The 27,842-nt window shown below is 39.8% G+C and overlaps 2 protein-coding genes and 1 long non-coding RNA gene across 3 annotated transcripts in view; all 3 read right to left on the bottom strand.

Moving 5' to 3' along the window:
* LOC145448573 (ATPase family AAA domain-containing protein 2-like) overlaps positions 1–23,166 on the bottom strand; it is a 31,784-nt gene extending 8,618 nt beyond the window's left edge. Inside the window, exons 1-21 of the mRNA XM_080326984.1 lie at positions 23,058–23,166; positions 22,238–22,344; positions 20,427–20,477; positions 20,271–20,363; positions 20,114–20,210; positions 17,700–17,868; positions 16,947–17,060; positions 13,966–14,191; positions 12,693–12,810; positions 11,988–12,103; positions 8,417–8,591; positions 7,370–7,526; positions 7,221–7,312; positions 5,203–5,316; positions 4,999–5,130; positions 4,382–4,514; positions 2,762–2,863; positions 2,602–2,698; positions 2,240–2,414; positions 1,601–1,748; positions 23–199 (exon numbers count right to left, since the gene is read on the bottom strand). Of these exons, the coding sequence (XP_080183110.1) occupies positions 23–199; positions 1,601–1,748; positions 2,240–2,414; positions 2,602–2,698; positions 2,762–2,863; positions 4,382–4,514; positions 4,999–5,130; positions 5,203–5,316; positions 7,221–7,312; positions 7,370–7,526; positions 8,417–8,591; positions 11,988–12,103; positions 12,693–12,810; positions 13,966–14,191; positions 16,947–17,060; positions 17,700–17,868; positions 20,114–20,210; positions 20,271–20,363; positions 20,427–20,477; positions 22,238–22,344; positions 23,058–23,153 (2,689 nt within the window). The 5' untranslated portion in view covers positions 23,154–23,166. The remainder of the gene's footprint in view (positions 1–22; positions 200–1,600; positions 1,749–2,239; positions 2,415–2,601; positions 2,699–2,761; positions 2,864–4,381; positions 4,515–4,998; positions 5,131–5,202; positions 5,317–7,220; positions 7,313–7,369; positions 7,527–8,416; positions 8,592–11,987; positions 12,104–12,692; positions 12,811–13,965; positions 14,192–16,946; positions 17,061–17,699; positions 17,869–20,113; positions 20,211–20,270; positions 20,364–20,426; positions 20,478–22,237; positions 22,345–23,057) is intronic.
* On the bottom strand, positions 3,067–4,375 carry LOC145448579 (uncharacterized). Its single transcript, XR_013917964.1, has 2 exons — positions 3,269–4,375; positions 3,067–3,208 (listed from the first exon to the last, which is right to left on the bottom strand). It is a non-coding gene; the product is annotated as an uncharacterized LOC145448579 (long non-coding RNA).
* Positions 23,167–23,234: 68 nt separating the features above from the next.
* On the bottom strand, positions 23,235–25,138 carry LOC145448576 (ATPase Get3-like). The gene has a single exon (XM_080326989.1). It carries the CDS (start codon positions 25,078–25,080, stop codon positions 24,058–24,060), a length of 1,023 nt encoding a protein of 340 aa, XP_080183115.1. The 5' UTR covers positions 25,081–25,138; the 3' UTR covers positions 23,235–24,057.
* Positions 25,139–27,842: the final 2,704 nt, after the last annotated feature.

Below are 27,842 nucleotides of genomic sequence, written 5' to 3'. Positions count from 1 at the left end.
ACGATATCCGTTTCATACTCACCGCTGTCTGTCTTCCTTGCCGGTGGGGTTACGGCGTGAAGTAAAAAGATGGGGGCGAAATAAATACGTCTTTGTTCGGCAGTGGTATGGAACCTGGACTCGTACACCTCTTGAAAATCGGTGTGGAAGAGTTCGGAAAAGCAGCGAGGTAGCTGACGGTAGTCGCAACTCGATGACGCTGTAACACAATTTCATTTGCAAATGAGACATGGTGTTCACACTGTCGGAGCTGTGTACATGCGTTCAAAATTAGTTTCTATTTCTGATTAGTGTTTCACGCACTTTCTATGACGATTGTACGTATAAAACGAATGAAAACTTACGCCAAAGCTGCGTTCTACTATAGATTACTAACCAATGGATATATGCGAAATTTATCACACTTGAATTGCCGAGCCGCGCGATCAAATTTATTAATACTAGCCGTAATCCAAATTAAGTTTCGCACTGATTCCAAAAATACAGATTAAAATCTGGTCAGGGCAATCGAACCCCACCGAAACAGCCGTCAAAACCTGAAAATCGGCATTGTTCTGAATAATCGCTCGACGGAATTGGCTATTGTTATGGTCATTGTGTTGCTGCACTCCAATTGTTCTGAACAATCGACTTTGACGGCTATTTCAGAGTGGCTCCATTGCCCTGACCGGACTTTCATTTGTATCTTCGGAATCAGCGCGACAGTAGCTTTTGATTAAGACCGGGTTTACTAAGAGGACTAGCAACTCGACAGAGCTATCTTGCGAAGGGCAATCCCCATCAGCATGAAATTTTCACAGCTGCCAAGTGTCGCTCTGCTAAGAACAAAATATCGCAAATTGTAGTTCTAGCCCAGTGAATTAGGATGTGGCAAGAGAAATAGTGCTACGACAAGCGAAACACAGTAACTCAAAATTGTGATGCCACCTTTCCGATCTAACGCCGATTTTAGAAGTACCAGGACAGTCCTGCGTGTTGCTAAAATTTCGAGGATTATGTGCAACTGTTCTTGGAGAAATTTCGTTTTGAAATCTCCAAATTCATTTTCTTTTTAAAAGCCTGTTGTGGCATTCTCGAACTCAGACCATGTTATACCTAGGCCAAACAAAAATGAGCAAAACGTAGATCTGGACGTAGGATTTTACAAAAACCATGAGCGTCATTTACGACAAAAATTTTGTACGAATTTTTGGTTTCTGCGGAAGCGACATAACGAAATTTTACAATGGAGAAAAACGATATCGAACGTTTTAGCACTTGCGGTATGCCAAGTGAAATTGAAATTCAGCAATTTTCACTCGTTTTTTGGTGAGATAAGGCCATGACGAAAAAACAGAGGCACCATGTTAATATTTCCAACTAAAAAAAATTTGAAAATTCTGATGCTTTTTAAAATTTTTCGGTTGCTAGTCCCCTTAAATTTGAACGCTCGGGTCAACAGCTGGATGACTGTCTATCATGCTGCTTTTAGCCGGCTCAGCGGTAGACCTCTCTGGGTATTCAAGTGTGACGACTTTAATAGCGCATCTGTAGGTTAGTAATCTATAGTTTTGAACAGGCTACACCGTAAATAATATCCGATTTTAAAATCACCACCTACCCAGGAAGAGAATGGGCAGATCTGAAGGAATATCTCGCAGTAGAGAGAACACGGTCGACTGGACGCTTTGCGACGCGACCTCGCACCATTTGTCCGCGTTCGACAAGTAGATGACGCTCGGCGTGACCCGTTTAGCCTCTCGGAACACCTAAAATATAAAAAGATTATCAAGATTTTTGCACGAGACAATAGCGGTCAGGGCTACGCTGCAGTAAGATATCAATCGTGCATTTTAATTTCATAGGTAAGTAAGCTTATGTTACCGATACTCTTGTCGCTCTTGTAAAGGCAAAAGGTGGTCAAGTCACTGCTGCTACTGGTGGCTTATTTCCAAATTGCATGATGTGTCTTTATGACTAAAGTAAAATCTCTATCATGACACTACAAATACGTGCCTCTTTCAGAAATATAGTCAGTATCGTGATACTTGTGCTATTTTATGATGTTCCCATGATCATTTCACCACAATATACGATGAAACTAATCAGAGTATCAAGACTTGATATGAGACAGAGTGTCAAAACAATAATTACAGGCAGTCAGTCAACTAACTGGGATTGGTACCTTGCACACAAGTCTGCCAATTTTACCTGTGATTTTATATTAGCAATTACAGTAATACCAACACTGATACAGTACCTGCGCACAGGCTTCTTCTGGCGTCCTAACGTCCGTACCATACATGGATGCCAAATCGAGGCAGTGAATCGGGATGCCTTCCATGTCGTGAAGTAACGCGGGCACGACGTGCGAGAGGAATCCCGCACCGGACTCCCCGCACACAAGCATTCGAGGTCGATACACAGTGATCAAACTGTGAATATAAAGAAATTACAAAAACACAGAAGGCCAACAAAAATACAGGGAATAATTTCTTTTACTATGATGGTCTGATAGCAAGCTCAAGCTCAATGCACTATTCTTCTTAGATTATATACATGAACTCCGTTTGTCGGCACGAATCAGGCCGAAGCCTTCATCTTGAAATGATATCCACTTACGTTTGCTCTTCAGACGTGATGGCCCGGACTACGTTGCTGTAATTCGACGATTCGCCGTTGCATTGCCCCAACAGTGCCACCGAACTTACATCTTCGTCTGTGCAACAAACCCATTGATTTACGGCACGTTAAATTTAACGGCTGTTACATTGTCCCTTACCTGTTTCGTTCGAATAGATCGACACAGGAGGGAACCAAGTGAGTTGGTCGTCTGTGCCAGAGTTGGACGATGTCGTAGTAGACTGAAGAATTTTTGATTTTGCTGTACACAGAAATGGGGCATATTGTCATGACAGCAAGAAGCTCATTAAACAAGAGGAAGGTTTGAGTTTATTTGAGTAACCATTCAAATAGATGCACTGGGTTGGGATTAGATGTGGGCTGGGTGGGGTAGTTGTATTGGGTTAGGAGTAGCTTGATTCGGTTAGCTTAGCGTTGGGTTTGAACTAGATTAGGTTGGTTTAGATGAGGCTTTAGTTAAGGTAAAGGTTGGGTGAAGATAAGATTGGGGATGGGTTAGGCGAGGTGTTGGATTTCGTTAAGGTTGCGTTAGATTAGGTTACATTTGGGTTGGGTCTAGACTAGGTTTGGGTTTGGTTAATGGTCACTGCTGTTGTTGACTAGATTGGGCTTATAAGTTGAATTCCGTTAATTTGAACAGAACCACAATGAGCAGCTCACTAGTCACTACATTTCGGTTATTTAAATGATCTGTTACTCGGTTCAAGCACAACACATAATGAAAACTATGCTCACGGCCGGCAAAAGCAGTGACCCAAGCTACTGCAATACAGACAATTGGACAATGGACAGACAACTAGAAAATATTCAGACTTACCAAATTAGATAGAATTAGAATTGTAGCAACACAATTTTTTTACAAATCACCCCAGAAATAGAATTATTGATACACAGATTCCTCTAAATTAGATTAGAATTACTGAATCCGAAAAAACTTGAAAATTGAATCAACTTCAGTCTGTGTCAAAATTAGATTAGAATTAGAGCATAGAAGTGATTCATATATTGGCAGGGATATCTAAATCTTAGTAATTTCTGGCTGTATCTGCTTTGCATGTATCACACCTGCTCTGCATCTTGCCTTGATTAAAATACCTTCGTGTTTAGCTAGTGATTTCTTATTGTATCTGCTTTGTGGCTTGCCTTGATTAACATACCTATATTTTGAGTTGGTGATATTTGGTATCTGCTGTGTATCTGACTTGGATTAAAATATGTTTATCATCAGCTAGTGACTTTCGGTTGTATTTGGTACATGTATCTGGCCTTGATTAAAATACATATGTTTTCAGTTACTGATATTTGTGTTACATTCGTTTTCAGTTCTGTATTAGGTAACCAGAATGTCTGCGAGGCAATTATTAGAGAAATTGCATATTTATGCTTATATTATTGCCATCACAGTGACGTGGTAGTTTGTATGGTGACCAATAAAATTGATGTCAATCATCAGTAGTGGGATTGATAGGAGTCGAGTTATTCACAGTGATTGCCAACAGTAATAAATATCTATGCTATCGATGCGATTGAGGTGACACTCCTATTGCACGCCTCCAACACGAGCGATACATCCTGGAGTTTTGGATATCCCTGATATATTGGACTAGATTTAGAATTCCAACATTTCACTGTAATAAGTCAAATTAGTAATCAGGCAATTAGAATTACTAAGTTGTCCTAGTCTGCTGTGATAAAATAAGGTTTGGATGTTAGCCTATTTGTCAATAGTCTCGGCCAAACCAAGTAAAACGAAGCAAACCTTTAAGCTGCGGAAACAATCCGGCGAGTTGTTGCACGATATTTTTCAAGTAGCACAGCAGCAAAGGCTTCATTTTAGCAGACAGCGCGCGTCCAGGACTGCCGGCGGACCGCTGCGAGCTGGGTATGATTGTCTGGAAAACAGGCACATACCGTTAACACTCGTACGATAACGACCGTCGAAACCGAATCATCTAAGATCCTTATGGAAATTTTTCCACATAATATGGGTGCCGTGACGCTGAAGGAAAAGCTGGCACTGCTACACTGTGGCACAATGAGGTAGCAGTGCAGAGTGTACGCTGACGGAGCTCAAATTATAGGGGCACTGCGCTCAAAATATTTTTTCTATCTGCCGCTCGATTTGGGACATCATTTTTAGGTCGCAGTCGCAAATAAAAGGTACTTTTTAGACAGATCCGTGGCATGAGAAAGTATGAAACTGTAATATCGTGAAGTCAATATGGTCCCTCTCCAGTGTACACGAGAACTGTTATTAGTGTTCAAAATTTTGGATTAGAAATAATAGTTTTCATGGCAGAAAGTTCGATAACTTAATGGTCAAGTAATGACTGTACACAGCAGAAAGCTAACAACAAATACAATACAGGCATCCACCTGGATGGCAGTTTTGAAGTCGTTGTATTCAATAGAAATAGAATCAACGTCAATTTGAAGCTTGTCCGAGGTTTCGTAGATCTGCGGGTACCTTCTACGCAAAGCCACCAGCGACGCCTCCGCACAAAGAGCCTGAAAACAAATTACATGGTTGAAAGATGTATTCGTGAGTCTGACCACATAAAGCAGACAGCTAACACTCACCCGGAGATCGGCGCCGCAGTAGCCGACTGTTTTCCTGGCGAGGTAATCGACAAACGTCGGCTTCAATGGTGGGTCCCATTCGCTCGTGTGAATTTTTAAAATTGAAGCTCTCGCCTGTCACAGTGGGAAGTGGGTGGTAATTAACAAACGGTGACAATGGCAGCTTAATCAAGTTATTGCCACAGGATAGCCGGGGGGTAGTGACATATCTGCCACAAATCTGTTTTCAAATTTGTTTTCAAAGTCCGGTTGGGCAAGTTTTTCTACAGCTTCCGGCAGCTTCCTAAATACTCAGATGCTATTTAGTACGGTGTTTCAAGCAGTTTGAGGAATCTTATCTCGCAACTTTTTGCAGCTCTCCTCTATTTTTTACTTATTACTGGAAATCTTTGGCACTATATGTAAATAAATCACTTAATTATTTCACTACCGTTTAAAATTGAGGTCCTTTCTGATTCGACGTACATTCAGGCTAGACCGCCGAAAATGAGATTTTCATTGGGCCAATTTTTTCAGACTATTGATTTTGTTGAAGTTGCCAACATTGAGTTTTGCAACAGTGCCTTGGATACGGATTGTTTCAAGTATCTCATATACCCGAATAAATTCAAGGAACTTGCCCACAAATGCAACTTTTAGAGCAACTTTTGTGAAAAATAAATGCAACTTTTTACTGCAACTTTTGTCAAAAATAAATGCAACTTTCTGCTGATTTGGCTGCATTGACTGCAGACATCACTTATGCTTACCGTAATTTTCCAAATATAGTGCGCCCCCATGTATAATACGCACCCTTAAAATGACGTGTATATTCTGGGAAAAAGCCTGTACCCATGTATAATACGCACCCTGCATTCGCAGTACATGAGTACATGAATAGTTGCGGTTTAGTATTCGATGTTGTTCCGTTTTGTGATGTCACTGTCGAACAATCATGACATGATGATCGCTAATCATAATACAATTAACGGCATTGTCTCTAAACGAGAGGAGATAGTAGCCAAAGCCTGTGAGGTCGGCGACGCGATAGCTCAGGATAGCGACACACGACATCTTGCGCACGTGGCCTATTACAATTACAGATGCGATTGCTCAGGCCAACAGTTATGTTGGGCGCACCAGTCCTGTTGGAGATGCGAATGATTACGCAAGCGATCCTATCTTGCGCTTATGGCCTCTTGTGTATGTGATTGTTAAGGCCTGTCGTTGACGCGATGAATCAACAAGGATTGCCGCGCACGCTTGTAGCAATCAGTGACCTGATTTCGCTCGCGTACAAACGGAAAACCAACTCAGCAAGATATCGCGTGCTTCGCAGACGACTCTCCTTAATTAGAAACACGCTTTTCGTTAATTGGCAACACGCTTCTCTATTTGGCAGCGCGTTACACTCTATAATACGATATACGGGGCGCAAGTTAAACAAACATGAAGAAAGATGTGATTTCAAGTTTTTGATCGAGGGATTTTTTCAAGGCTTGCTGTACCCAAGTATAATACGCACCCCCCTATTTTAGGGCAAAAAATGGGTAAAATTTTGCGCATTATACATGGAAAATTACGGTACTCTCGGCCAAGTACAATAACACTTTTTAAATATGTATTTATAAAAAGTGATTTTTTCCTGGCAGGGCCTGAATTGCAGCAGTAGTAAATCACATAAATTTAAGGTAGACAATTATCAGTGGATATTGCACAAGCACTTCTACACTTCAATGTTGCTTTCAGGACTAGATTAGATTCGTTGCAGCATAATTTATTCAACTCAAATACTTTTAATGTGCCCCTTATCAAGAACTAACGCCACATTAACAAGCATATAAACGGAGCTTCAAATGGAAATCAATTCGTCAAAGTATGAGGTAGCAATGTAATTTCAAAACCTATTAACTTGCTTGTAATCAGGGACACATTGGTTGAATAATATATATTGTTCCCACTGAAGGAAATTCCTATAAATACGTGCTATACATTTAAAAAGAAAATCACAGATTTGACAAACAAGAAACATTGAATACCTCTTTATCAGGCAAGGGAAATTGGAATTCTCTGTCAAAACGTCCGGGGCGTCTCAGGGCAGGATCTATGGAGTCAATACGATTCGTAGCACCTGCACCAAAAGAATAATTGTTGCAACATGCAAAAAAACTGCATCTCCAAATCTCACCTATAACTGTAATTTCGCCGCGGTTGTCCAGGCCGTCCATGAGGGCCAGCAGGGTTGAAACGATGGAAGAATGGATCTGGTCCTGCCGACTGGACCGCACCGGCGCCAGCCCGTCGATTTCATCGAAAAAGATGATCGCTGGACGCATCTGATAAGCCTGCGACGCGAAAGGCAATCAGCCAATTGTCAAGAGGACTTTCACACAATATACGACCAAGACATTGGATCGATTGTATGGCAGGTACTTGAATATGAGTGGAGTATCGATTGTTATGATTCAACTGGTTAGAGATGATTTAATTGAGCTAAGAGAATATATACCGATCTAAAGCAATATTACTATTTTACAGTGTCAATAATTCATATTAGAACTAAAAAACCTCAGTTAGCCGTTTATCGAAAGCATTTTGTACATAGCTATGAATAATGAAGGAATGTTCAAAATCAACTATTTTAAATTTTACTATCTACTTGATGAAATGGATAGGCTATCTAAAAAAAACGTTACACAACAAAATTGGCTCATTTGCAACCAGCGGACGCGAAGTTACTGAGGTTCAAATTTAAGATATCAAATCATAGTATTTACGGGAGGTAGATCTATAATAAATAACTAAACAATTTGCCACCGTAAATACTATTCTTTCCGAATCCAAAATTTTGTGTTCTAACAACTTCGCTTCTACTGGTTGGAATTGACTCAAAATCGGTGGATCGCATTTTTTTTTTTAGGTAACCTCACAATTTTATGAAGTAGCCAGCAAAACTTTGAAAAATGTCAATTTTGAACAGCCCTAACATACATGGAGTACTGGAGTAGCGACTTCTGTCAAGCAGAGGTAGCCTACTCTGTTATTGACGACCTCTGAGTACTGGTAGATATCATTGTGATTCATAATGTGTTCTACAAATTTGAAAGTGTGACAACACAACACAACACAATCCGAATCCCAAAAAGCACGACACTAAAATCTCTAGGTCGGAATAGGTTTTGCATTAGTCAAGGTGAACCCCACACCCGGATGAAAAACACGCCCCTCTGTCTACCTGGTCAAACAAGATCCGCAATTGACGTTCAGACTCTCCCACCCATTTGCTGAGGCAGTCTGCCCCCTTTTTCATGAAGAACGCCACCTTGCGTCCGTCGCCCGAGCATTCGTTCGCCAGGGCTCGCGCCATCAGCGTCTTGCCAGTGCCTGGCGGTCCGTAGAAAAGGCATCCTCTGCACGCAAAGTTTACAGGATTAACCAGGGCCACAAAGTCAAAGATTTGCTTCATTTTCTCTTGAAAGAGTCAATGAAATTTAACATCTTTTGGACGGGTATCTATTGAAATGCTCCGATTCCTTCAAAATCCAAAGAGATTCTCGGAGGTACTGAACTTGAGTATGCAATAAAATATTATATTCATATTGAAATAAGCCAAAATATTTTTGGTGACACTCGTCAGCAACTAGCTGAGAATGGAATAGACCTTTGTACACCAACAATCGACAATCAACAATATTCAGCGATACGATTGTTGATATACAATGTTCTTTTCAATTCTTTAGTGATGCCTACTAGGGTGGAGTGAAAAAAAGAAAATTTTGAATTTCAAAAAGTGCCTCTGATATTTGGCCCCAAATCAAAAATTAATAACTTCTATCATAATTTCAGGTTCTTACGCCCTCTAGTGGCCGAGCTTATTCACCAAATGAGTCGAAAATAGCTAATTTTGCCATATCCTGATAACTGCTTATGCTAGAAAGCCAGTTTTGGGTTTAAAATCTGTGGAAGCAACATGTTTCTATCTCACTTCCATAGAACTTTGTCCTGAAAATGTATAGAAAAAAGTTACAAGCAAATGGTCGATTTTTAGACCGCCATTAAAAGTGTTGGATGGTTGTACCAAATTTGCAATGCCGATTAGCATGTTACTGTTTGTTACATTGCTGCTTTAACAACGAAATCTTGTTTGAAGGACTTATCAGTTGATTTTCATATGAACCTAGTATAATTTGGATAGTAGAGAGCATGATTGAACTTTCTTCATAGTTGCAAAGGAGCTACATGACCATTGGATTTGGTGCAATGTATTTTCCATAAATGAGTTTCCTATTGCGCGAAAAGTCAATAAACTGATGTTGAAATTTAGTCAACTAACTCGGTATCACAAGAAATCTAGAACATCAAATTCTTATAAAGAAATGGAAACTACGTTCTTGCAAGATATTGATAGGCTTTTTGGCATCTTCTGCTGCGATAGCAAACAGAGAGATAAAATTGCACTCCAATGTGGCTTAAGGATGGCACCGAAAGATTGGAAGATTAGAAAGCAGAGCGCAAGGGAAAATGTTTGGTTGACGCTGTGCCTCTTTCATCAGCTGACGAAAGATTTCGAAGGCAGTCAAGCTCAATCCAACAACCGGTGATTCTAATGCAGGTGCCAGCACTTCTATTGGGCAATTCAGCTTTAATCAAAGTGATTCAGAGTCGATGCAATCTTAATCAACATCTTCTGGTAATGATTCAACTTTTATGGGAGGTGCTCAACCATCAAACCAAAACCATGTGTTGGGGTCAAATTGGCAAGAGTTTGTGAACGGTATAATGTATTGGACCTTACAGGAGCTGCTGCTGCAACTTGTGTATTGCAAGATGTTGGAATAATCAACTAAAAAAGTGATTCGTTTGTGGTAGATCACGGCAAATTACGAGGAGAGAGAGAAAGGTGCAGAAATGAAATACGAAGAAGAGAAGCAGAAAACTTAAATCATGTGTATGGACTCTACTTCGATGGAAGAAAAGATGACACTTTGAATATGGTTGAGGCACCAACTGGAGAATGCTCTATGACAACAGAGCTGGAGAAACATATTGTTTTAGTAGGAGAACCAGGTCAGTATTACCTCGGTCACTTGTCACCTCCCAATGGAAAAGGTCGTGTTTTGCCAAGAAATGTATCAGTTTATTTCCAACACCAAACTCAGCAAAAACCCAGCTGTCGTGGGATCAGACAGTACAGCTTCAATGACAGGGAGATTCAAAGGCTGCATTCGTGCAATGAACTTCTACAAAGACCACTACAATGGGCTATCTGCTTGCTTCATGGTAATGAGCTGCCATTAAGATATGTTTTCACAGCAATGCGTAATTCAAACAAGCAATACAATATTATAAATTACAACTTTCAAGGCAGATATGTAGAATAGCAGCTCATTATCATGAAGCAAGCAGATAGCCCATTGAAGTGGTCTTTGTAAAATTTCTTCCATTGCACGAATGCAGCCTTTGAATCTCCCTGTCATTGAAGCTGTACCGTCTGATCTCACAACAGCTGGGATTTTGCAGAGGTCGGTGTTGAAAATAAACCGATATATTTCTTGCCAAAATACGACCTTTTCCATTGGGAGGTGACAAGTGACAGAGATAATACTCACCTGGTTATCCTACTAAAACAATATGTGCCTCAACCATATTCAAAGTGTCATCTTTTCTTCCATCGAAGTAGAGTCCATACACAAGATTTAAGTTTTCTGCTTCTCTTCTTTGTATTTCTTTTCTGCACCTTTCTCTCTCTCCTCGTAATTTGCCGTGATCTACCACAAACGAATCACTTTTTTAGTTGATTATTCCAACATCTTGCAATACACAAGTTGCAGCAGCAGCTCCTGTAAGTGATACCGAGTTAGTTGACTAAATTTCAACATCAGTTTATTGACTTTTCGCGCAATAGGAACTCATTTATGGAAAATACATTGCACCAAATCCAATGGTCATGTAGCTCCTTTGCAACTATGAAGAAAGTTCAATCATGCTCTCGACTATCCAAATTATACTTGGTTGATATAAAAATCAACTGATAAGTCCTTCAAACAAGATTTCGTTGTTAAAGCAGCAATGCAACAAACAGTAACATGCTAATCGGCATTGCAAATTTGGTACAACCATCCAACACTTTTAATGGCGGTCTAAAAATCGACAATTTGCTTGTAACTTTTTTTCTGTACATTTTCAGGACAAAGTTCTATGGAAGTGAGATAGAAACATGTTGCTTCCACAGATTTTAAACCCAAAACTGGCTTTCTAGCATAAGCGGTTATCAGGATATGGCAAAATTAGCTATTTTCGACTCGTTTGGTGAATAAGCTCGGCCACTAGAGGGCGTAAGAACCTGAAATTATGATCGAAGTTATTCATTTTTGATTTGGGGCCAAATATCAGAGGCACTTTTCGAAATTCAAAATTTTCTTTTTTTCACTCCACCCTAATGCCTACCCCTGGCGAGCGTACTTCAAAATTGAACCAAATGTCACTAAAATAAGCCACTGCAGTCACAGAAGTTATCAAATCAAGTTTTTCATGTAGGCGAACCTTCACAACTTACTTTCTTTCCGCGAGCAAACTTTTTCAAATATTTCTTCGCGTCATATGTGCAATGATGATGATAATAATAATAATCAACTCTCCCAATCAGGGATGTTGAGTTGTTCTACATAAAGTTTCACATTAAATTAATTAGATATTGCAACTTATTCTCTCAATTTCCAGTGCCATTAAACAACCCCCTGCCAACATCATCATGGGTCACCAGCAGTGTTCGGCAGTCTATGGAAAATAGCAAGAGATGTACAAACCTAGGAGGCGATACTTTAAACTTCTGGAAAACCTCGGGATACCGTAACGGGAACACCACCATTTCTTTGAGCGCTTTGATGTGCTTGCCGTGACCGCCTACAGAAGAAAATTTGACCTGCGACGAAAATACGACATTGGAGACTGTAGAGAAAGCAGGAGCAGTTGGCATACTAGGTAAGGAAGTATTTCCGCTTTTTCGGAGCACTAAGTATTTTGTCCGCTACTTACAATTCCGCTCAGAGTAGTCTTCACATCAGGGTTGTAATGACTCGACTCGAGTCACGATTTGCGCATGACTCGAACCGAGTCATATGACTCGAGACTCAGACGGCTAAGACTGACATTTCATTGTAATTTCGCGGAATAGTAAGGTAACCACACTATTGGTATTTCGTCTATTGGTACTGGTAGGCCACTTGAAAATACGAAAATTTGTATATTATGAATACGAACCATTCGATATCACCAAACAGAGTTATTAAAAGTAGGTTTAACAAGACTTTAACTGGTAAATGACCAGCCAGCACAATTGGACTTGGACTCGGACTCCAGTCATAATACCACAACTCCGACTCGGCCCTCTGCTCGCTGACTTGGACTTGACTTGTTGGTGAATTGAAAATGACTCGGAGCCTTGTGACTTGGTTAGAACCCTGCTTCAGATGTCTCGGATATCGCTACTCTACCGAAATTGATGATCTCACCGAGGTATCAATCGCCATAGGGTCGATGTCTGCCGTCAACGTTGAGTTCACACGTTTTCTGTCCCCGGCGTATGAATGTTTGGCAATATCAGACATGGACAGATTGACGGGCATGCATCTGGAAAAATATCGCGAAATTTCATTAAAAAATGTCGTAGTTAAAAACAGAAAAGCATTTCAGGTGTGTCACAAAGTTGTGCCACGATTTCAAGCAACTAACGTAGCGGTTCTCAAGTGGGCCGCCCGAGCCAGCCTAAGGAGCTGGAGGTCAAGACACACCTCAACACATATATAAGATTACTTATGACACGCTCCTTCTAGCCAATCATTGAGTGTGTCTTGACCTCCAGGGAAGCCCTGAGATTGGCTCAGAGAACCCCTAGCATTCCACGGAACACCGGTCAAGAACAACTGAACTAGCACGACTCACTTTACCAAATCCGCAACTAGAACTACGCACTTTTCAAAATCCAACTAAAACTAGAATTCAGTGTTATGATGACTTGACTCAACTTTTTCGTATGACTTGACTCGAGCTACTTTGCAAAAAAGACTTGACATGGCGCTTCACAAATGTGCTTTGACTCGTGATTCGGAGCAACTCGCTCAACTTCACCAACCCTCTTGTATGATTTAAATGGAACGGATATAGTTACATGTATATATTCTCACATAAGTGTAGATTTTTAGTGTATTGTAAGATATCAATTTGTAACTTCTTGATGCTTCGTATTCGATCCTCTCTATTTAAGGTGATAATAACAGAATGTAGCATGTAGCTATACAGTTACTCACATATTCTATTAGCAGTTCTATGTGTGCGTGAGCAATACAATGAATTTTCGCATGTTGATTCAACTTTATATTCGTTATTTGATTAAGTTAAATGGCTAATGAATCTGTGTTAGCAGTTAGCAAAATGAATGACTTTGAATGATCACACATACTTCAAACATTAAATTCGACTTGAATTGTGACTTGACCCGAGTCACCTCCAAAAAACGAGTCCCTCGACTTGAGTCATATTACAGAATAGATTGACTTGGCTCGAGTCAAAATGCGCAATGACTCGTGACTCGACGGTGGTGACTTGATCCCAACACTGCTAGAACTACAACTACTTACATTTCAAAATCCACAACAAGCACTGGAACTGCTCACATTTCAAAATCCTCAATTAGAACAACTAGAGGAGTTAGCTGATAGTCAACCCAAGTAGATTTGCAGCTTGTACAAGACAAGGACAGAGGCGGCGAGAAGAAAGATATCTCACTCGTTTCGAGCTCTGTCCATACTCTTCTTCTGGCGTTTGTGAAATTTCATTTCGTCATCTGACGAGCTGTCCGTAGAGCTGTTAAGATGCGTGCGTACTCGTCGTCTCCGCTTGATGTAAGGGTCGCGTCGAGATGAGGACAGGCTTCTTTTATTTCGACGCCTGGCCGGAGAGCAGGGAAGGGCTTCGAATATTGACCGCGGCCGTCTCCGAGGTGCGTAGTGCACTGCCAAGAAAGAACGATCTCTTTTAATCAGTGGCACAATCAGTTGGTGTTTGGGAAGCCTCATATAATGCAAAACCAGTGTGGCTATTATAAAATTCCAATCCCGCCACGTTGGCGATTGCTCCTGTTATTTACTTGTGTTCATAGGACCAGGTCTTATGAAACTATCTTGTCCTTATTTCAGAAGATTAGTAACAGTATCAGTTTATTAACAATACAACGAAAAGATTGTTGTCGGAACGAATTGGAGCAGTATTTGAAAGCAGACACCCACCTGGGGCTGGACGTTGTAAATAAGAGACATGCACAGTGCACACTGGATGGAGAGAAATAATGGATAACATAAAACGACTAGTGATTAATATGAATGACGCATGTGTCGATAGGCGAGGTTGATAAGAGAGATTTTCTGCATTGAGAGGTGATTTGGGCTGGGCGAAGGTGATAACTAGTGCGATTTTTTTTACATGTCAAAATTTTTTTGACCTCTGCATTTCGTTTGTATCATAGATTTTGTACTGTCGGCGAATTTATCATTTGATATTTTACAGCTTGTAGCCTACGTTGTAAACGGCCAATTGTCTGCTTATTATGAATCATAAACACAGTCAAATAAAACAAATAGGTTGATAAAATGGTGTTAAGGTTAACGTACCACAATTCCTAACCGCAGAAAGACTGCTTGGGCATTGCATCATTCTTATACAAAGAAGTGCATTACGAAAAATTGTGACGTAGACAGCATTGTCAGAATGAAGCAACACGGTTTGTCACCAGCAGTGTACGCAAAACTTCGATGTTGTCAGCCAACAACTGCTGCTGTTGAACGTTCTTTCTCGATTCCTGGCAAGCTTCTTAGTAAGGACATACACTTTCTACACAAGAATGTAGGAAAGTATCTCTCGTTGTACTGCAAAAAATTCTAATTATTTCTACAATGATACATATTGAAACTACTGAAATCTTCATAGATGTCGATTTCGTTTAGTTTTTTCATGTAAATATTTGTCTGTTTCTAAGCCAAAAACGTTTTTTCAGGCCGGACTACTTAGTTAGTACAGCCAGTTCCAACCAGAAATGAAGATAAGTGGTACAATTTTACCATTATGTGCGAAAACACCTAATTTACATTGGTGAGGTAAAAATATGTTAAAAATTTAGTTTGTTTAGGTCACAAAAAGTTAAACTTTTGAGTTTTTAGGTCAAAATTTTTCTTTTTTAGGTAAAAAAAATCGCCCTAGTGGTGATATTTTCATTAATCCATTTACAGATTGATAACTTTCACGGTTAGGCTCTACTTGTAATTTCTGGTGGCCTTCACTTTTTGGATCACATCAATGCCAACCATCATTACAGAAAATGAATTGTGCATTTTGACGTAAACTTATACCGTAAACCGGGGTAACTTTGGACAATTTTCAACAATTCCGCTCAGTATCTCGGAAATGCTGGGGTGTAGGGGAGGCAAGTGTTGTGTTTTTTAGGGGTCATGGAGCATAGATTAGAATTACCTAATCCAAAATCTTCATGGTCATAAATAAGTACCTTATTTTTGTAAATCATCCGTGTCCAAAGTTATCCCTGCATGTGGGGTAACTTTGGACAATGTAGTTTTTTGTATGCCTTTACACTCAATTGTTTATGAAACTTCGTAAATGAGGCTTACTTGGTAAGAGTTGATGAGAGCAGTGACTAGAACTGAAACAAAATAGTATATGTCTGGCCTATTGCATGATTTTTACCTAATCCCCCCCCCCCCAAAAAAAAAAGAATAAATAGGTAGTTTATGAAAGCTAATGGGCCCTTATTCATCTCTTATTTCAATTTTCCCTCATGCCTTTGCCAATTGGGATTTATAAATAACGTATGGTGATAAGGGATATCCCACTGGCAGTGTCAGCAATCGACAGCGTACGTTAAACATGTTAACATGATTTATTGCCGATTTCAAATATATTACTGTTCTTTAAAAGATACACTTTCCCTTTCCTATCTCCTCTGATGGATATATTTGTCGTAATTTACGATATCCCATATTCAGCAGGCGCATCTTTAGGAGTATGTGATAAGTTTTTGAAGTAGCTTACACCCGATTACAATCTCTCAGCTCATTGCCTACCCATTTTTTTCATATTTTGGCAAACTCTAATTTATTAACCTTCTCATTCCATGTTAAATAGCCATCAGGCCGGTAATAAGGAATATAGTTGACCATACACTTTTACACAGATGAAGCAGCCACTTTCCAGAGCTCTAAATATCACATTTTCCACTGTCCAAAGTTACCCCGTTCTGTTAAAATTTGACGGGGTAACTTTGGACATCACATTTTCTTGTATTGATCTAAGGGTGAACCCACTGAGATTTTTGCCATGGATTAAGACTGCTAAGAGGTATCTGCTGCCAAGTTTTCAATCTATGAATCACATGCTATCTATGTTTGGTTGTAAGAAGTTTAATGGCCATTAATTTTGATGAAATTGACCCCCGCCATTAATTTATCAACGCTGGGTCAAGTTTATCTGGTAGTGAAAGTAATCCACCTTCTATTGAGACTACTTGTGGTACTGTTGCCACATGAAAAAGAATTGGACATCCAGCGGCAACCCTTTTCCATCAATAACCATTTAAATCTTTTACTGCTTAGTGTCCAAAGTTACCCTTAAGTCCAAAGTTACCCCGGTTTACGGTATCCTAAACGGGGGTTGCAAGCTTGTAACTGTAATGGTCACAAAAAATATTCCGAAAGTCGCACCTGTTGTGTATCTCTGCGGGGCTTCGCGTACTTTTCTGAGACGGTACCGATGCCCTGGCTCGCTCCCATGTTCCTCCACCTCTACCAGTTCCTCATCATCCTCGTCATCGTTGTCTGAATTGAAGACAAGAGAGCGTTGGCCCAATATCAAATCCATCCCTTCGTATTCGTGAAATGACAGCAACATCGGATAAGAAATTTCGCATACTTCGTTGATGACGCGCAGCCGCCTTTGATTACAGGAATCAAATCATTTTATACTTTTGATTACTTTCTCATGAATTGATATTTATAATAAAGGAGCTGCCTTCTAAAACTGAAGGCTACAATACATTGTTCCCTTCTACGAATCTACGTGATTGGCACAAACAATTATTATTGGCTTAAGTGGCTTCGTGAAACGTTTACCGGATTAGAAGGTGAACCAAATAATGTGTCCAGATCAAGCAACAATTCAAATTTTGAAGGTAGAGTTCTTATCAAAATCGTGCATGCGAACATCTACAACTACTCACTTGTCGAAATCTGAACTACAGTTATAACTACTCAATAAATCAACAGTTCGTTAACCGTACCAGCTAACTAGATTGGTTGTTTGTACGAACGTGCATTAGTGCCAGTGTAATTTGAGTGTGCAATCAACAAACCAACTTTTTTCGGGGGTAGCGGACATTTGTTACTGAGTTCCTTGCCCGGGCGCATTGTGTTCGATAACAACCCACATTACACTACCGCGACAACAACACTGATTACCTTCCTCTTCCTCTTCATCTTCTTCCTCTGTCGCGTCGCTCTGGCTTCCCTCGTCACAATCTTTCTTGCGCGACGACTCGCCAGTCAGAAAATCGCTGTAGCGGTTAGTCCTCGTGCTGACTCGAACGCGAGACTTCACGCTGCTATAGATGTCGGGCTCTTCGTGAATCTGGAATCGTGCAACGGGGTGAAAACAGGATGGCTACCGCTGGTCAGTGTTGACAGTGAAGCCGGCACTCGGCGGGCCATAATCCATATCCTATCCTCCTCTTAACATAGCCTGTTACTTGAGCTAAACCTAGCCTCTAACCGCCGACCCTAATCCTAACCCAACTCTAAACCAGGGTCGTATGACATGTTCAATATCCAAGACACTGCACTGCTTTGTCTTCATATGTAACATTGCTGAAAACCCACATTCACAAAACTATGTTGGTGGGAACATGACAATTTCATGATGTTCATGTTCTTGGCTCCCTTCAAAGAGGCACACGGCCTTCCAGGCTGGGGAACCTTTGCCCTAAACCCTAACACGAATATTGAATACATTAATAAATACATACCAAGTGTGAAATTCGCCAAGTGCTCTATACCTCAAATCAATTCACACTCACATTCATTGAAATATTCATTCCCGAATTACACAATATTTATGCAACAATTAGCCTACATTATAACAGTGATTACATTTCCAATGCCAAATACAACAAGCGCCGAATTCACCAACTGCCAGGATGCCAAGCCATGTAAAGTCTTCACAACCCCGTTCTCCTTAACCGGGGTTCAATGATTCTGGGGTTCGCTAGTGGTCAACACACACATGACGCATAGGCCTACAGAGGAAGTGACACATGACACACCGCACCATGTGTATACCGTAACATTTTTGTATTTTGTGACAATCATGTGTTAACAGTTTCATAGTTTTAACACTGTTGTTGAGTTGATGCAAAATCCATATTATGAACCAGTATTGCATAGGACTAGTAATTCTTTAGATGTGTAGTTAGATGTGTCGCGAGCAGAGGTGGTCAAAGTAGTCAAGAAAGCTACTCAAGTAGAAGTAGAAGTAGCAACAAAAAAAATCTACTCTACTCTACGAGTAGAAGTACTTCTTCCATAAGCAACCTAAAACTACTTGAAGTAGAAGTAGAATTTACTGACTTCAAAAGTACTCAAGTAAGTAAGTAGTTGTGAAAACGATCCTAATTTGTTCATATGGATTGTAAAAAGATGCAAATTCAGCCATGCGAAAGGTGACGAGCTTCATTCATATTGATGCATACCAGCAGGTATCCAATTTTCTATAGCATAAGCATTCGTCCACATCATAGGATGAAAATGATAGTATTATTATGGAAATGCGATACTTATCCTCTTTTCTCGAACAGCACGTTTTAGAAAATAGCATGGTATGGCCATCCCCCATACTATAAGGTCCGTAGTTTAGTCGAAGAGCAATACGGAGGAGTTGTATAGGACACGGTGTAAACACTTTGAGCGATTATTAAACATTAATAAAAATATGGGGGACCGTAAAAATGCCATATTGTGTAGCTTTATTTCCGGAAATTAAAGGCATTACTACACTTGCTTTTATACTTCAACATGTATTTTATCCAGACAAAAGAACTGATATTAATTATAACTCAAAGTATATGATACTGGTTAACTGGTAATTGAAAATAAAACATAAATACTACTTCTAAAAGCGGAACACGTTTTTCATGCCTTCAGTCCGGAAAGTTTCAAAGGCGGTATGCTAAAACACCACTGAAACTAACAAAAGAGTCAAGAGTCCACTTTTCTAGGTTAGGACGTGCCATGGACATGCTAGATTACGATATGACAAGTAAGTAATCGATTGCGAAACATCAGTTTCAAACGATATGATGAGCCATATATACTGTGATGAATTATTTCATATGGGCGAAGGGCGACAATGTGGTGTGAACGCAGGGATATATAGTTCTAGATATCCCTGTGTGAACGGAATCACGCCAACCCGCTACCTAAATTAAATTCATCAATACTTTTATGAAAATTAAATGTTGATGTTACGTGAAAACAACCCCGAAATTCCTCAGTCTATCTTCCTGATTGGAAGATTCAACTACTTCTACTTGACAAACTGAAAATAGCAAAAAGTAAGTAGATCACAAAATATTACGAAGTAGAAGTAGCGAAAATCAGATCTACTTGAGCAAGCACCAGAAGTACAAGGAAAACTACTTGAGTACTTCGAAAAAGTAGAAGTACCTCGTTACTGACCACCTCTGGTCGCTAGATGTGTAATGTTACTTGGTTAGGAAAGGTTGAAAACCAAAGTCACATATGATCCTGTTGATTTTGACAGCGAAATGACGTCGAATAAGGACGAATTTAATGACACGTAGGCTAGAAGTTAAACTTACATTTCTATCATCCATATTTTTCCCCTGTGCCGCTAGTAACTTGCGCACCTCCGTCTTTTCCTTACGCCTTTTGCCAGCATCATCATCATTTGGATATCTGAAACAGTATCACACATCACAGTAAGCTGACACGCAACACGCACCGGCATCGACTTACATAGACTGCTGCACCTGATAGAACATGTACGACTCGTCCAGGTTATCGAAATGTACAGCATTTCGACGGAGACTGCGACGTACGACAACGGGCCTGAATTACAAATTAGATATCAGCAAAACATGAAACCCTTACGAAACATGCTAAGTCTTGAACCTTTCTTCTTCACGAGTCCTCGCAATCTTTTTCCGACTTTCCCAAGCGTATCTGAAAGACCAATATGTCAGCAATCGGGACACTTTCAAAATTACAAGGGTAAACATTTGATCAAGGGTAGACAAACGACGCTTATAAGTAGAAATTTTCAATAGGTATGCCTGTGATTTTAGAAGAGCCTACCAATAAATATATAAATATTAATTTCCTTTGTAATGGTTTCAAAATATCGCATTCCGCCCAGAAGCAGCAGCAAAAATATATTCAAATGTTCACAGTTGAGTGCTTTAGACAAATTCATTATAATTGAAAATTTGGAAAATCTTGAAGTCATCAAAAAACCTGGATTAAGCTACGAACAAGCACAACAAATGTGAGTTACGGAGTGCCACGGTGGCTGCCACCCCATACAAAATGCTTAAACGCCCGTCGTCTGCGCTGTCAATTAGCGAGTCTGTGATATCCCGTAAATGTCAACTCTTCACAAGTAACCGACAGGCTTGCGAATAATAGAGTAAACAGCTTCGATGACAAACTAGTGCTTAAAACGCCCCAATAAATTGTAATCGGTGATTAGTAATCATACATCTCCTCTCTCGACCAGTAAGTATACTCGTTTACAAAATAATTCTTGAGTTAGTTTCGTGATAGTCTCTTCAATTGGAGGAATAGGAACAGTGTGTTTGAGTATGCCTGCGAACATGGGTGTGGAAGCTATCAAGGTCTTGCCAATTGAAAGTAATTCCTGTGCAAAGTGCGCATATACATTACTCTAACAAGGCTTTGCTAACTTTTATCGAGAAATGCAGCTATGCAGCTCAAACGTCGTTATAACGAGCAAACAATTGTCGCGATGTTAGACTCGGAACCCCATTGTGCTGTACGCAAGTTGAGGCATTACCGGTTAGATGCGCGCTCTCTTGTTTGCTATCATCTGCAGGCTACTAATTCTTGTCTGCTTTATACACTTGCATTCCCTCGATGTCACTTGTCAGTTTTTGATTTGTTATTAATACTGCGCATTGCGCAGAGCTTGGCGTTGAATTACGTTGTCAAATATTAATGCAACACAAGATTCTCGGTGGCGCAAATTCTGAATTTATTCGATTAGTTTGAGCGAAAACCTATGTTTTAATCAACTTCAATGCTAGACGGACATCAGGCGCAACCATATCGTGGATCAAACTATCAGTATTTGTATTCTTATTGATAAGGTTGCGGCATGCGCCTATATTGCTCTTGATGCAATAGCCTAACACCTGGATAATTTAAATGAGCCATTTCACGATCAAATTCGACTAGCTGATCGGGACCTTGATATGCCGTAGTCCACAGGCTGAAATCAACCAACGCGTTGTTGATATGAAAACCCTAGGTGCGTAGCCAGGGAGTTCCTCATTTATAAATAGAAATCCCGTCCTTTTGAAATGCCAATTCACTAATTCGTATCATCGATGCTGCGTACTGCAAATTAGCGAGAATCATTTGTATGCAAAATGGGTCATTAACATCTCATGCGCGCTATCGTCGCTTATTTGGTTTAGCGCGTCCACATGCAGGCCTGCACGCTATATTCGCTGGCATGAGCTATCACGTGCGCCAGCCTAGGACTGATATCGTTACCAGCCGGAACTATCGAGTCCACAGCAGGACTGGCGCATGTCATAACCACGATGGCTTGAACTACAGCGACTGCTACAGGCTACATGATTTGCCTGCTAGCTCTACTTAAGCAATTGTTATGTCATACCCCGCCACCCCATGTAAAAATAAAAGTCGGCGTCCATGAATGTGAGCTTAACAATACTTACTTATGGCCATGGTTTATATATTTCCTTCCACGGACATCGCCGTTAGGAGTACTTGATACCTTTACAGAGCGTCTGCTAGTAGAAGGTGCCTCTTCATCCGCATTTTCCTGGATTGCAACATAAATAGGTATAAGCCTATATATGCAACGTGTCATCGACTCCCACATATTTCATTATTACATGACTAAAGTTCCGTCTCTCTGCAAGGAATGAAAATCATATATTCCAAGTATATGAGATAAGGCTGATAAGCATAGGTATTATTGAAGTACTGTACTGGTGTAGTACCAATCCAACACATAAATGCACTACATGACCACAATATATGAAGGGAACACATCAAAAGATACACCGCAAAGTGTGCTTGGCCGTTTATTACGTGAAAATATTTCTGCTTGCTAAATTCAGTAGGAAGTATATCCGCTTTATCGGAGAATCAAGTATTTTGTCCGCTACCTACAATTCCGTTCCGAGTAGTCTTCACATCAGGGTTGTAATGAAAGAAAGTAGGCAAAATCCCTTCAGTACTTTAAAAAGTAGAAGTATTTATTAACTGAACTCGGCCAGCAGCGACCATGATCCTAAGATTGCAAAATTTGTTTTGGAATTACCATTCCCCAAGCAAAGAAGATTGTAAATCACTGCTTTACTTTAAAATATTGTACTAAATCACACTGTCCGGTTCTCGGTAGGTAACAATACTCCTTGGCGGCATGACATTTTCAAGAACGATACAGCCCGAAAAAGACTAGAATAAGTGTAATGTAGCCAAACAATGAAAAACTTTGGGCACCCAAACTGCGGAGCAAATAAGCGATACCTGTTGTAGAGCGTGTCTGATTTCTGCAGTTGGACGAGTCTGTTTCTCTTCCTTGACTGGATTTTTCGAATCTCGACTTCGTCTTGTAGAGACCATCCTCGAATTTGGTTCACTCTATCCGTAACATTACTAGGAAAAAGTCAATCCAGCAGACAGCTAATACAGTATTTCCACAAGTCTGTGATAAACAAAAGGCATTGCATTTTCATCTGACAGCCACAACAGGAGAACTACACATAGCAGACATGCCTGATTACTAAACGTCGGTGCACATTCTGATGGTTGCTGAATTTTAGAGAAGGGACATTCCCTTGGAAGGTATTAAAAATTTGTTCATCAATTCAGAAGTAGCATATAGAGACTGAAATCACTGAAAATATAGTTGGGCTGCTATCAATTCTTGCACTGGCCTACATTTTAACGCACATCCGAGAAGCCAATCAATGTTGCCCTTGTTCAATATTTGGCCACACTTATGCTCACAAAGATATAAATTCTTTTCAATGCAAATTATAATGTGGCAGAGTACACATTTCCACAGTAACAAAAACGATTAGCTACAATGAGCAATGCACACGGTGCGATAGTGCTTTGCGCTCACGACTCTTAAACAAGATTTGTAGTCACCTCAATGCATTTAGGACTGATTGATACACCCTTTAATTTACATACCACTAATACCCATGACTTCAACCAGAGATATTGCATATCTTTAAGGCAGGATTTGCTATCATAAAGAATACCAACGTATTTTCAGCACATTCAAGGGTATGTATGTACCATAACGGAGACGCCAATAAATTAGTCAAACCTATGTGCCTTGATAATATTTTGATCAATCCTTCGCGAACACAATGAACTTGATGCTCAATAAATGATTAACGTGTTATTGCAATCAACCGTTTCCTGCTGATTATCCACAGTAAGCTACTAATAAAAATGATATTAGATTGGTGCAATTTGTACACGCGAAATTAATCTGACGTCATGGTCCTTTTTATCATTGAGTAAAATTAGGGTGAGGTTCCAGAAGGTATTTGGAGAAATTTTTCACTTTATCCACTCCGCGAACCTCCGACTCCAGCAACGGCATTTTAACAATGTGAAAGTCCTCGTATAAATCCTCGATTTGATCGAGATACTTGGCCTGCAGTTTGCATCTGGACGCGCACAACGTGCAAGGCTTCTCTCTCTTTTGAAAAAGCAGCTGGTTGACGATGATGTTGTGGGTGTCGATCCCGATTTTGGCTAAATCCTGCACCAATCTCTCCGTTTCGTACAACGACAGAAATTCCGCGATACAAACGCACACAAACGTGGTCATCGACACATCCTTGAATTGCTTATTCAGCTCTCTGATCATGGGTAAAATATTTTCAATTTTCCCGACCATACCGTCAGTATCCATTTCATCACCCATACCGACAAATTTACTCATTTGAGACACAAACGGGCTGAATTGATTTTTCACAGACAGAATCTTCCCAAGACCTTTTTCCACTACGTCAGGAAAATTTAACAAACGAAGCGTGTGCCCAGTAGGTGCAGTGTCAAATACCACAACATCAAAATCCATGTTGCTGACAAGACGCATTACCTCGGCATAACTCACGGCTTCGTCAATACCAGGGAATGCGGCAAAGAGCTCTTTTAGCATCTTTTTCCCCATTCCCAAAAAGCTACCTTCATCTTCCGCGAATTCGTCCGGTAATTCAGCAGTGCCGATGTTAGGATCGATCTCCATAGCGAACAAATTGCTGAAACCGGTTACTTGCGTGGGCACTTTTGAGAATTTTTGACTGAAGGCATCAGATATATTATGTGCGGGATCCGTAGATATGATTAACACTTGTTTTCTGGATTTTGAGAGTTGAACGGCCAAGCTGCAGCTGCATGTTGTTTTCCCGACGCCACCTTTTCCTCCGACAAATATCCATTTTAATGATTTCTGATCAATGATATTATTCAATGTCGGTTCGAGAACCTCCATACCGCTGGTAGCATCATGAAATTCTTCATCCATTTATATATTAACTTCAAGCCTACGTTATAATAAGCTATTATAGATATCGAAATATACAATTCAAATTCATTACATTATCATCGATGACTACGGTATGTTGCTACTCTCGTTACGCTTTATGGCAGGATTGTGTTATTGTGTAAGAGTGTAACCAAGTCACAACCCAATGGGTAAGTCCATGTCAAATCAACCACTCTTGTCACCACTGGGTCCTCAGATTGCAATGAAAATGGAGGGGTAAATCTGGTATCCAGTTCTGACTGCAGCAAACTTAATTTTGTCAAAATTGGTCAACCCATCACAAAGTTATCGCATTTTTAAAAATGGCCATTCTGTGCTCACCCAACCATGAAGTTCAATCAGTTTTACATTACCTGTTACAGTAACGTTTATAAACCAGCATAGTCCAGTACTTGAGAGTGGCTTATGGTGTCTAATGATAGAATAGAAGAAACTCTTGCTATTGAAGGGAAAATTGTCACTTAATCAAATGGGGTTAAGGGTTAAAACCCACCTCATAAACCGACATTTTTCAAAATCGTTCATGCGTAACATGAACTTCAATTATATCTAGCGTAATTCTGTCTACACGAAAATTGGAAAGTAACATGTCATATGAAAGCTTGTTTGGAGAGGAACATGGCTGACATGTTTTGCTAACTAATATTTGACTGATAGTACCTCTAAATTAACTTTACATAAATACTTCTGAATCCATGGGGAAATTCAATTTGAGATTAATCAAAAGAGGGATTGGGTATCTCTTGAATTTCAGATTTCTCTGAAATTTCGCACAAAACACCATGAAGTACATCCAAGTAAATATCAATTTATTTTAAATGAATTACATAAGTAGTTTTCAAGTTATTGCATGATAAAATCAAGCTTTTTATGCTCATCCAACCGCGAAAATCAAGCAATTTTTTAGGCTGATTTGAAATTTTCTGTAAATAAGCTATTTTGACAATTAGAGAGTTGTTCTATTAGTTATGTTGTATAAATTGATCTATTCTATCATACAGGACAAAAATTACTGATTTTTGGTTGACATCACAAAATATCACTCATTAACCCCAGAAACCATTGAAGCGTAACAAGAATATTTCAAGGGTCTCTCTCTCATCTCTGTCTGCTTCAAAATTTTTGTAAATGGTGTCATATGAAAGCTGTTAGAACAAAGAATTTCTAGAAAATGAGTAACATGCTGGAGTTTGTCTCAAGGTAACACAGCAACTAGAATATCGAACATCATTTTTTAGGAAAATCAATACATTTTCATGACCTGAAATATACCCTGTTTTCAAAACTTTGTAAGTAAATATTACATAAAAACTTGTTTTCTAAGGAATCTGTGTTGCAACAGCTTTCATTTGCCACCCTTCATAACTTTTTTCATGTAGACAGAAATTAGAGGGACACTCCTGAAATATTGTCATGCTTGAGTGATTTCCAGAAGCACCGTCTTTCAACTTGAGCTAAATTCTGGGCCGTGCACCAAAAATCATTAATTTCGCACTTGAATGATAGAATAGATCAATTTGTACAATATAACAAAGTGAACAACATTCTAAGGTCAAAGTAGCCCATTTACAGACAATTCCAAATATACTTAAAAACAGCCCTACAATTTCACGGTTGAATGGGCATGAAAAGCATGTTTTTCATCATGCGATAACTTTAAAATTACTCAAGTAATTCATTTCAAATCAATTGTGATTTAGTCAGATATACTTTATGATGCTTTGAGCTAAATTTCAGCAAAATCTGAAACTATGGTGGTGAACGAATTCATTTTTTTGGTTGATCTGATATGGACTTACCCCAATTTTACTTCATTAGATTTGACTCACTCGAGTTATTTTCAATTCAGCACTCAGTCAAGATCAAATCAGGGAGCAGCGGCACGCGGGAGCAAGTCCAAGGCATGTATTGAGTTGAGACCAGACTCCGGGCATGGAGTAATTGAGTATAACCTACGCCCTATGGTAATTAAATGGAAAATTACGGGTGGCGTTACCATCTCTGGATAAATACCATATTTTCAAACCCTTGGAGAAGAGGAACTCTGCGCTATACTGTAATGAAAGTAAGCTAGTTGAGCCTTATGTGCTCTTATCTCATGACAGCTTTCTGGTCTGATGCTCAAGTTAAAACGAATCGGCCTTGATAACGGCCTAACCCTAACGGGACATACAAAACTGCATGATGCATCGATAATTGCATGCATGCAATCAAACGTTTACGTTAGTTTACTGGTCCAAACGAATGAACGATCACAACAAATTCAATATGCTCAATCGGTTTCAACTTGAATAATAAAGTCCTCACTTCATCGGCGAGACCCAGCGATTTACTTTTGTAGTAATAGAATGACAGGAGGTCCGGTATAAAGCTGCTATCGATGCTCCGTTACCATATCGAGACATGAAGAAAATATGAATTCTCAATCATACGGTATACAATATAGACACGCGTATTCCTTTGCAGCAGACGCTGCCGCTGCGCGCGAATCCGACGAATGAAAACGTCTACTTATCAAGAAGGGTGAAAGGTCGCTATAATGAAACTGACAACTCGATAGATTTCACGCAACATTAGTATTTAAGCAGTAAAATTCATCCAATATTGATTTAATTTAATTTAAACGCGGAAAATACTGCGACCTTCATTCTTCAAACGCCGATGGACTACTCCCTAATTTCCGTCATGCCTCCACACATTTCTGATTGACAGTCAGTACGTATGACGTCATCACTGGATGA

The sequence above is a fragment of the Botryllus schlosseri genome, chromosome 10, assembly GCF_051294905.1.
Source record: "Botryllus schlosseri isolate E-star chromosome 10, Bs_hap1, whole genome shotgun sequence".
Classification (NCBI taxonomy): Eukaryota; Metazoa; Chordata; class Ascidiacea; order Stolidobranchia; family Styelidae; genus Botryllus; species Botryllus schlosseri.
The sequence above is the reverse complement of the archived record's forward strand: the minus strand, read 5'-3'. Positions and strand labels throughout refer to the sequence as shown.